The following is an 11495-nucleotide window of genomic DNA, read 5'->3' as shown; positions in this document are numbered from 1 at the left end:
TGGAAACTGTCAAATGTCTATAAAAGACACTGGCGCAAAATAAGGAAGAAAACAAAGAAAAAGAGAACAATTCTTCAAAATTAACGATTCAATCATCACTGATATTGTGTCTTATTTGGGGTATATTAACAGTGATGTATATAATTAAATATGTTAAGTTTTTTTTTTTTCTTTTTTACATTATTTATCCTCTTTACCCTCTATAATAAGTAACTATTAAGATAAGATGTATTCAACACAACCTAATTAATCCCCAAGCTATACAGAAACACACTTCTCACATGATCTTGTTTGAATATGTGCAAAAAAGTAGATATTTTGATAATTCTGTGCTGTTATGGTTGGGTTGTTTTGATTGCGACTGAAACAGGTAAGTGAGTTTGACATTGAAATAACTTCTGGCCACCCCACACCCACACACAGGGCACAATAACAACAGTATCTACTCCTAGGCACGGTGGCAGCTGCAGAACATTTTTTCCAGCCTGCATTTTGTCAGGACCAGCCAGCCAGTGAGTGCAGAGGAAGCAAAAGTAGGCTACTCTTGTGCTTTTTTTTTTTTTTTGAGTGGCATCTCATCCAGCCTTCATCACAACCAAAGCTCTTTTGAAGCGCGCCAGAGGAAATGTCAGAACCAACAGCGGAACTCACCAACAAGCCTTTCGCAGTCCAGTTGTCCAATGTTTATCTCAGCATCTTGGCTCTGTTCTGCTTCAAGCTCTTTGTTAAGATCTCGCTCAACTTGCTAACATACTTCTATATAGTCCGGGGAAATCGTAAAGAGGCTGCCCGGATATCAGCAGAGTTCTACGACTATGGTCAACAACACAGTGAGTATTCAGAGAAAACTATTTTAAAAGCCTTATAAAAAAAGTTTCCTTATAGCGATTTGTTGTTTACTAATAACTGTGTCAACGTGAAGCAGAAAAAATGTGAACAATGCAGCTGTCTCTGAAGCAGGCATGGTGACACCTTTGGCCTCAGCTGTATAAGGTTAGATGTAAACATGGTAAAAGTTTATTTAAACATCCAGTGTGCATACTTAGTGTTTACACACATGATTCCTGTTTTACAGATGAGCTATAAATACTGCATCATTAATCCAGTTAGCAGAAAAGCCATTAATTGCATCCTCATTAATACATACACTGTTACAAACATGAATGTGAGTCCACTTTTCCTTTCATTTCATGCCTAATAGCCACTTATAAATCCTGAAGTGCACATTCAGTTTTAAATGAAGTCACCGTCGGCCCCAGCAGCTCTTTCTCTCTAATGTAATAATAGAACACAGTCATGATATCCTTCTCGTCCCTCCCCCACCCCCATCCTGCCCTAGTTTCCATTCCCAGCTATGCGGTGCACCCTGTCACACTCTCACAGCAACCAAAACAACACTCCACATTCTCGGGGACAAGCGTTCTGAAGACACATTCTGGGGCAAGACAGACACGACAACAACATAATCTGTAGCGATCATTCAAAGGGAATACTAATGAACTAAACTCAGGATATTAGTCACGGTCCTGTAGATATGGTCCGCCTTGTTAGGAGAAATCTGTTTGATGTCTCTAGTTGCTTCTTTATGTCTATGTTTCAAATGAATGTCAGTCAGGGAAAAATGTAGGCTGCATGAACAGAAGAGCGTGACTTTCCGAAGATCTTTGCCTGATTATTATATATAATTTAGTCGACTGTTATTCATAATTTATGATTCAAATGAAGAAGGAAGATAATGATGATGCTAGCGTGTGGAATGCAGCAGCTGTTATTCTGGACATTGATTCAGGTGTGCCTGATAGGTGGGGGGACTTAATTTAGAATAAATAGCTACAGCCTTTCTCATTTTATCATTATTACGTTTTAATCAGCTTGCTATGTAAATGTTTGCCAATACAAACTTCAGTGCATCAGGAAATTTATAGCACGGTTTGCCACATACCTGCAATAAACATGGCTTGTATTGGTGTTCAAGATTAGTTTGCTGCTTCTGTTCTGAATAACAGAATCGGGTAAATGGTAATACATTCAGGTAGGAGCTGGCACTGAATTGATATTCTTGTCACAGGATCGTGGGCAGACCGCTCACCCCTCCACGACGCTGCCAGTCAGGGGCGCCTCCTGGCCCTGAGGACCCTCATTTTACAGGTGAAGAGAACACAATCCCTTGGAGGGTAATATGTGTCTCCTTATCTGCACATGCGGAGCCTTTTGTTACCACCTCTTGTCCTGTTAAATTGTGCTCAGTACCTTTGCAGATCCCCTGGCTGATAAAGAGATAGGGGGATTGAAGAGTCAGGGATTACAGTTCACGGCAGCTTTTTATTATTTTTTAAGGGGAGATTCTTATCCCAGATTATCTATTATTTATTTATTTGTTATTTAATTTGTGTAAAATTACAAGGCCAAAGCTTATCTTTTACTTTCTGTATCCATTACGGGCTGTGTGTAATGAGATCCAGCTGGCATCATAAATCTCAGTGTTGTGCATGAAATATACTTTAAAGGTGCTCACTGCAAACCATGAAATCAAACATAAAAAGGTAACCCTGAACTATATTAAATTGTGCAGTTTAAAACAGTTTACTCCTGTAGTTCTCCAGATGTAGTGATAGAAATTCTGCAATGTGGGTACACACTGTATGTAAACAAAACACTTTGATCTGCCTACTTTACTCAAAAAGTCTTAATATAAATGTGTACCAATACATGAAATGTGTTGGACTTCTCCCTCCCAAATGGTTCTTTCATGGAGGTGGCCATTGTTGACCTTTTTTCAGTCACTTCAGCCATTTTTGTAGGTTAACAAACACATGTGGTAGTTGGTAGATGCTCACAAATTTTACTTAGAAATGTTTAATTTATGAACACATTAATCACTGAGAAAAACAGGTGGATTTATTTTGTTATAGTATGATTTTTTATCTATTTATTTATTTTTAATTAGTTTTATGACTTTGCAATGAGTACTTTTAAAGTGACTGGTTATAAATACGATCCTGTCAGCTGATCAGTGATTTGTGTAAGCCTAAATTAAAATTGGCAAGAGCGTTGGCTTAAATACTCAAAACTCAAAAAGAATCAAGAATCTTTATTGTCATTATGCATAGAACAACAAAATTTGGTTTGATGTCCTCGATTTAGGATTCACACATATAAAATACTAAAATAATCTAATTTATAAAATGATGTTAATATACAAAATTTACAGGGTTTGGTTGTGTGCTGCTGACTAAATTATCTAAAAACTCATCATGTGTTTCACATTTTCATCTATTCTAAATGACATTTTTCTTAGTCTCAAGTGATTACCATGACTTACAGTATCCTTACCTGTTTTAGAGCTAAACATTATCATGTACGAAGAAATGGCATTCTCAGAAAGTTGTCAGGGAATGGGATAAAACCTGCAGCTTCCACTTTGCTCTTATGCTGCTCACAGATGGAGGACTGCGCTGCAAAGCCGATGATGCCTTGTTTAAGTCAGACAAAGCTTTGACAAAGCAGTGACATTACAGTATTTCACATGGTGAATTATTTAGCTCTTTACCAGATTTTTGTTTGATTTTCATTTTAATTATCAGGCTCATTAATGCCTAATGTTGAAGTGTGACTTTGCAGTCCAGTTTGCTAATTACTTTCAACCATAACTGAGGATGATGGGTTTGTTTTGTTTTGTAGGAGGAGATAAGCTTTGGTAAAGCTCTTGTAAATCCTGTTTATTTAACCAGCAGAGAGTGACAGGGGTTATTAGTTCTTGATGCTTCTTATTATGTCTTTTCCCATTAAACTGTTGGAGCTGCTGGGTTTTGTTTCCAGGGTCACAGTGTGAATGTTCTGACCATAGACCATGTGACACCCCTTCATGAGGCCTGTCTTGGAGACTATGTTGCCTGTGCCAGAGCTCTCATTGATGCAGGAGCAAATGTAAGTCACCCAGTGGCATGAAGACTCTTTAATGTCGCCGCTCAGCAGAGGTCAAATGTAATTTCCATGGATGGGAAACTCTAACAAATGAGCACCATGGTACCCTCCATCCACAGACAACTGCAGAGTGATTAAATTGTTGGTCCTCTTCAATTGTCGCTCCTGGCTGTTGCTATTAGTCAACTTGCACGGTTAAACAGGGGCTAAAAATAACAATAAAGACAAAAATGTTTTCACAGGTCAATGCTTCTACAATTGATGGAGTCACCCCTCTGTTCAATGCCTGTACAGTGGGCAGTGTGGCATGCACTGAAATTCTTTTGGAAAATGGAGCAAAACCCCAGAGCCTTGTGTACCAACCTTCACCGATACATGAGGCGACCAGCAAAGGTAAAACGTGACTAAGTGTTCTGCATTTCAGGTTGAAGCTTTAGCTAATATTAGAGGGTCGAAAAACTGTTTTTAAGAAAGTCAGAAGTTGAGGTACAGTACATCTTAAAAGATTTTCTGTTTTCTATACTTGGGGTCAACCTGTTTCTGTTAATGGTTTTCAATATTTTTCCAAATCAATAATTTTTCTCATCATAACTCACATTCAGTCCTGTCTTTGGATCTGTATTTGTGCCTTCTGCTTTGCTGCAGTGCCCTTTCTAACAAACCAGCAGTGTGAAGAACAGCTTTAAAAATAAATCTTAGCATGACCCGAGCGGACAGCTTGAAGAATTATCTCACACTGTCACTTGCTGATTACTTTCTCCATGCCCCATTACTTCCAGGTCATTATGGTTGCGTTGAGGCTCTGGTAACTTGGGGGGCTGATGTGGACACAGACATTCCTCACCTGGGCACAGCGCTTTACACTGCCTGTGTGTGCCAAGAGCTGGAGTGTGCCAGGAAGCTCCTGAGGGAAGGTGAGCTCGCAGCATAGATCTTCATATAGACTGGCACAGGGCCTATAGGAGCAGCACCAACACAAGTAAACATACTGTATAATAAACACACAAAGAATTAAAGGCCTAGCATTCCTTAAAAAGAATGCATATCGCCCGCCAAGCTACGACCGCACCTAATATTTGCTCAGTATCTGGAAAATTGGCCAAGTTATAGCTGCTCTTGTGTTGTCTAAGGTCATATAGCTGAGGTAGCCATCTTAAAATAGGAATTATTACTTTACGAAACTTTTGTTAAAATCCTGAGATATTTTGCAAACAGTACAGGCAAATGAACACACACACAGACACAAACAACAATATTAAAAAAAGAAGAAAAAAAATGTGCTTGCAAATTCTTAAAAGGCTTTAAAAAAAACAACAACTTATAATCATGATGTCCAAAATCTCAAAAACAACTAAGACTAAATTGCAAATGGTAAAATCTGTACTCAGATAATAAAGTTAATAGAAAATAAACATATTTGCAAAATTTTGATTGACATTTTTTTAAGTAAACAAATACACAATGGAAGCAAAACATATGCTGCAGTTTAATTAAGGTGTAACTATAAACGTGTGTGCACTCTGCTCACAGTTTCAAGCTTGTTACCCTCGATCAAAGCTAAGTTAATTAAATTACAAGGTTAATGAAAGATTTTATTAGATACATGTAAATAAAGGTTTTCAGGAAATATAAAAGCCACAGTGTGAGGAGTGGAGCTTTCTAATTATGATAAAATATGTGTGTGTCATTAAATGTTTTGGAATAGATGATCAAACTGCATCTTTACAGGTGCGAATGTGCAAAAAGGCAGATCCCTGGATTCACCCTTACATGCGGCAGCAGAAAAAGACTGCACAGCTGTCGTGAAGCTGCTGCTGGACTTCGGTGCAGACATTAACGCCAGAAACACAGAGTTCCAGAGGCCAGTAGACGTGGCTCCACCCAGCAGTCTAACAGAGGGCTTTCTACTTCTTTATGAAGGTAAAAGTTCACTTTCAGTGGAACCTCAGCTTCATCTGGGATAAATTTGTTGTTCTACTTCTGTTACTTTTATTAAAGTTATATATTTTTTAAAAACTTAAATTAATTACTTGAATGTGCTTTTCTCTGTAGCTACGCCACGACTCCTGAGCCAGTTGTGTCGTCAGTGCATCAGAAACTGCGTTGGCCGTGACAGACTCCACCTTCTTTCCCACCTCCCCCTCCCCAACAGGCTCAAGAGCTACCTGCAGTACCAATGACCTGCAGAACCAAGAAACCGTGTGCCTAAACGGGACTTTTAAGAAAGACACCTTTAACTGAAAAAGCTGATCAACACCTAAACTATTTTTTCACTGTCACTTTTAGTCACACCTCAGTAAGAGTGACTGATTTAAATTAGGTACAGAGCAGGAACGGAGTAGCTGACAGTAGGAAGCTGCACTGAGCTGGTCTGATTCCAAGCTGCAGATATGTACAAATCCTGTAAAGACCTGGATGCATGTGAAGGAGGATGGTGCTGCTAATAGCAACCACGGTTCCTGGGTTTATTATGGTAAAAATAAACAATGCAATAAAAATTACAAAGTAAATATTACTATATTTTTGGTGTGTGCGAGTGTTTAGAGAATGCCTTGATATTTCCAACAACTATAAGAAGATAATGCACTTTACATAAATATTTTACAAGATTTCAATGTCATATAAATGAAACTGAATGAGTATTCTACATTTCATACTGTACACTGTCAAATAAAATGTTTGTAAACCTTGTAAAGTGAAAGATTCTTGGGGGTTTTTTGTATACTGGACACAAAATGGTAACAGTAATCATCTTTTCCTCTACATGCACTTTAATCACGCAGCTAAGACGTTAACAACTGCAGGTTTCAGGCTTGAAACATTACGTGATAACGAGCTGGGAATACGTTTTTCAATTAAATAATTTCATTTCCATTAAAATGATCATGAAATATTTTTTTCATTATTTTATAATATTTTAATACCTCTTATTTTCTATTCAGAAGCAGCACTGCCACATAAATAAATTACATTTTCTTACTAAGATTGTTTTAACGTTTCATTCTCTAGAGGGCAGTAGAGGTTTGTAGGCAGTAGAACCAACAAGGGGAGGCGGTTGCCATAGAAACACATACAAAAAGAAGGCCAGAGGGGAAGGTTGAGAGAATTAGGCTCTAACAGCAAGTTAATTAGCTCAGGGGAGATAGGAAGGTGTTCTAATAACTAAATGTGATTCCAGGAATCCACCAGCTTCAGCCTGCAACAGAAAAGAGACAGTTTAGGTTTAAGGATTTGATTTGCCGCTCAGAAAAACATTCTAAACTAAGTGAATAATTTAGAATGCATTTTAAAAATTCACAATTTAAAAAACTGTGCTCACATTTTAACAGCATTCGTGAGAGCTGTGGTTTAAATAATATTGAGCCAGTGTCTAAAAGGTATTCGTTGCAAAGTGCGAATCCAGTAAAAAATATCTTAAACTAGAACCTACGGTGCAGTTTGAAAAACATAACTCCAGTAGATTTCCAGATATTTTGATTTGCAATTCTAAAATGGAGGTAGGCACTCCATGAAAATGAAGCTGAATCTGCTGCAAACCAAGAGCTAGCTTGAATCAGGTGATTGACCTACATTGGGCTGGCTGTAGTCTGCGTCCTTATAAGACAAGTGTAGAATCTCAGAAAAGACGTTTAGATGGAAATTTAAAAGTGAATCTGCTGCTAAACGTGAAAAAAAGAGAAATAATTAGAAAGGCAAGAGTCAAGAATAAATACTGGGACTCAAAACACTCACAAGTTTTACAAAACTTCTTCTAAATCAAATAATTTACCATTTAAACCCTAACATTTATCCACATATTTTACATATCATTACATCAGAATCAGACTTCTTCACCCCAAACACCTTCATTCAGTCAATAACTCAATTTAATAGAACATTTCCTAAGTGACTATGATGTTTGTTTTTTTTATTTTTACCTTCAAATGAGTTCTATACAACAGACATATTCTCACAGTGAAATTATTGCAATATTAAGAGGACAGGGGAGAACAACATAGTAGATCAGACTGATTTGTTAAAAATAATTTGGTAATTTAGGCTGTAAAGCAATGCAGAAATCAAGTGGGTTTTTTTTTTTGTTTTGTTTTTTTTTATTTTTAGCACTGAAAGAGCCAATTCAATCAGCCTGCTATTTGTATATTTTCACTTTCTGAGATTTTTCCAGTGATTATCTTGTGGCTGAGATATTTTCTCATAATTCCCCATAATAATTTTCTTTGCGTTTGTACGACAAAGACGTATCATTTTCTGCCAAGCAGAAGAACTGGAGCCAGATACAGCAGGTAATAGGAAGCAGATATCCAGAAAGATAATGAGCCATTAACGTTGTTTTGTTTGTTTTTTCTTTCTGTTCAGCTGTTGTGTGATTGAATTAGGAGTCCAAGATAACATCTTCTCAGGTTACAATACACCAGAGACTGAAAAACAACTTCACATAGTTGCAAAAAAATGCCTAGAATGACCTGCGATGAGGGCCCTTTGTGATCTTTTCATCACCTTTATGTGCATGCATGATCTATACTAATTGCTCCAGTTTACACAAAAGCACAAGAGGACTTAATGAAAGAAGCCCCTGATGGAACAATCCACGAGATGGAACTGATGGAGCTGCAGATTTACTAAATTTTAACTGATAAAAGTACGATTTCTGTTTATATTTAAAATTTTATGGCCCTCTTTGAATTGACAAAAAAGTAAGTAAATGAATAAATCAAATGTTTTTGTGTAAATAAATGCACAGTTTTACTTAAGCAGCAACAGAAGTTTAATGGTTGGAGCTGACCGCCCTGAAAGACCAGATTCATGCAATCATAAGCTCAAACTCTTTGCTTAGAAATATAAATATATATTAAAAAAAACTAGTATAGAGAAACATCTTATAAGAAGGCAGGTTCAAAACCTTTTCTTAGTGTTACTCATATAATGTGCCAAGAGACACATTTTTCCAGTTAGGAGTTGTGGAAGCCGCTCGCTCCACGACCTGAAAGGTCAGCCAGAGATCCTGGCCGAGGCTCGGAGAACTACAGAGGAAGGCACAAATCATCCTCAGCAAGCACCTAGAGCACAAAGCTACGAAGAAAATTCTCAACATCGGTGGGTTATCAATAGATAACCGAGACGTGTGTTAAACAAAGGTTTAAAGATACACCATGATGCACTGTGACAGTGACAGTAGTTAGAGACTCAAGCTGACAGATATTTAATTTCCCTCATTGGAAAATATCTATACTGCCCTTTTTAAATATCAAAAGTTAATATTTAACTGCTCAGGAAGGGTTGAATACTTCTTGATAAAATGAATTAAACTGATGGAAAAATGTAAATTCAAATATTGTGAATTAGAGCTTTGATATGGTAAAACAACATGTTTCACTGTCAGTCTCTGTGATTTTTTTTAACTCTAAGTGATTTCCCAATATGAGCAAGAAACATGAGAGACAAACTTAGATGATGACATTGTTTAATCCTCTCAGCTCTGATTTCAGGTCCTTGCTGGGTTAGTAGTCTATTAGAAAACCTCACGTTGTACGACAGTCCTCATGGTGAGGCGATATCCTTAATATCTTTTTTTTTTTTAGTCAGAAATAAAGATATCTCCTCCTGTCACGTTGTCTGGTTGTAATAAACATATATCCTATATAATTATTTTGTCAGTGATTTGTTGACATGTTTGATATCTGAAACATTGAATCTTGGTTGGCAAAAAAATGATTTGACTGATTATTTTTACAAATTTGAGCACTTTTTCAACATACAGTGGAGCTTCCATTACTTTTGAGGAGAAAAAAAGTGAATCATCCTGTCAAATGCTCATAATTAACCATTAAAAGACCTGAATGATGAACTTTGCTGCATTACAATATAAATGTCACCAATATATTGATGTTCTTTTTAATTATTATTGAAGCGAAGCCTGTTTCTAATTATTATGTCACATAAGTGGTAATTTATCTTCAGTCTGTATATTAAAGTAAACAGATGGTGACAGTGTTTCAGAGCAGACAGCTGAAATTAGAGCTTTCATCGTGTTTGAGCTATGCCTGCTTGTACCAGCAGGTGGCAGCATTGTGTTATATACAGAGCTGGGAGACAAGCTGAAGGAAGGGTCCAGATAAACAATGCAGTGATTTGCCTCATTGCTCTTCTGTTTCAGCTGATGTTAAGGGCTAAGTGTATGAATGAAATCACCACAGATGTAAAGAGTACCCTTGTCTTTGTTTGCATTTAAAAGCACACTGCTGGTAATAGTTCCTTTTTGCTTCAATACGTTACTAAACTGAGGTAGGCACCACCCCAAGGAACATCTCTATCTACACTGACAATGTGAAAAGATTCTCAATAGATTTTATGCTTCATAAAGACAGGACTCTTTAGTTTTAACATGTCTTTTCAAAGACAGAGATCAACTGCCAAGGTAATGACTGCAGAGATTTGTGCATATTCTCTCTTATTTAGGTTAGGTTATATCATATATAGAAGGCAGCTGAAAATTGTTTCTTGGTTCTCAAAAAAAAATTTTTATCTTTTCTTGCTTCTGTCTGAATAGTGGTGAGCTGCAGGCTAATAAACTGTTGGACATTTAAACTTGTTTTTAAGTCTTATTGTTGAGGCGTGTGGAAAACATACAAACAAATACCTGAACACTGACTAACACATCTCAGCAGATCCCACAATTCATTAACAAGGTCTGATCCAAACAAGTACAACTTGGTTTCTTCTCAGCGTAAGATGATTTCAGTTAAAGACTCTGGGGTGAAAGGCAGAGGGAGGAATGTTAGGCCTTTATTTGACCTCCGCCAAGGAGGTGTATGTTTCCAGTAGCGTTTGTTTGTTTGTTTGTTTGCCTGTGCACAAGATTGCAAGATTATCAAACAGTTCAGAACAGATTTTGATTAAAAAAAAATTCAGGAGATGTTGAGGTTCTCACAAAGAACAAATGATTACATTTTGGTGGTGATCAGGATCTACAGTTTTTTAATGACCCTATAGCCTTGCCGGAGGCTTGAGCCCTCAGAGTGCTTCTAGTTTATTTATGTTTTCAAACATTTAGTGATGTTTTAGTGATGAGGGGAGGAAATATGTTTGTAATGATTTGGTTCAGAGAGTTAACAGCCTGTAATATCACCATTATTGAAAAATCAAATGATCACAACACACTTAGCAAGAAATTATTGTTTGTAAACTCTACATTATTTCATGCAGTTAAAATGAAAAACAAAATGGATGTGGAAACACACACACACACACACACATGCACAAAGACATTGTCTAAAAATAAAATATGCATTTTTTTAAATACATTGGGTTATCATTAAGCATGTACTTGTTTTTTTCTTCTGATGTAATATTAAACAGACTCTGGGGAGAGTTACCAATATGATCGTTTGCAAGAACTGCATAGAAACAAACTTGGCCCTTCCTCTTGCACCACAGATTTAATCTGTGTTTTCATCTCCTACATTTATGACAATGTGGCTCTTCAACAGAGTAATGTGAGATTTGATCTTGGGCAAAAGCGTTGATTTTTGTGCGCTTATCGGAAGACATTAAAGTGGTTTTGGTGTCACTTG

The 11495-nt window shown here is 37.0% G+C and overlaps 1 protein-coding gene across 2 annotated transcripts; it reads left to right on the top strand.

Annotated features, from left to right (window-relative positions):
* Positions 1-477: 477 nt before the first annotated feature.
* Positions 478-6698, top strand: asb5a (ankyrin repeat and SOCS box containing 5a). 2 transcript variants are annotated; one of them, XM_017417410.3, is made up of 7 exons: positions 478-830; positions 2069-2148; positions 3820-3927; positions 4167-4317; positions 4704-4838; positions 5653-5844; positions 5977-6696. In XM_017417410.3, exons 1-7 carry the CDS (start codon positions 626-628, stop codon positions 6102-6104), a joined length of 999 nt encoding a protein of 332 aa, XP_017272899.1. In that variant the 5' UTR covers positions 478-625; the 3' UTR covers positions 6105-6696. The 2 variants fall into 2 exon arrangements, with proteins under 2 accessions (XP_017272899.1, XP_017272900.1); XM_017417411.3 differs by lacking the exon at positions 478-830 and adding an exon at positions 901-1789 and having other exon boundaries at positions 5977-6698.
* Positions 6699-11495: the final 4797 nt, after the last annotated feature.

Source organism: Kryptolebias marmoratus, linkage group LG9 (genome assembly GCF_001649575.2).
Source record: "Kryptolebias marmoratus isolate JLee-2015 linkage group LG9, ASM164957v2, whole genome shotgun sequence".
Taxonomy (NCBI): domain Eukaryota; kingdom Metazoa; phylum Chordata; class Actinopteri; order Cyprinodontiformes; family Rivulidae; genus Kryptolebias; species Kryptolebias marmoratus.
This window is presented reverse-complemented; position numbering and strand designations above follow the sequence as displayed.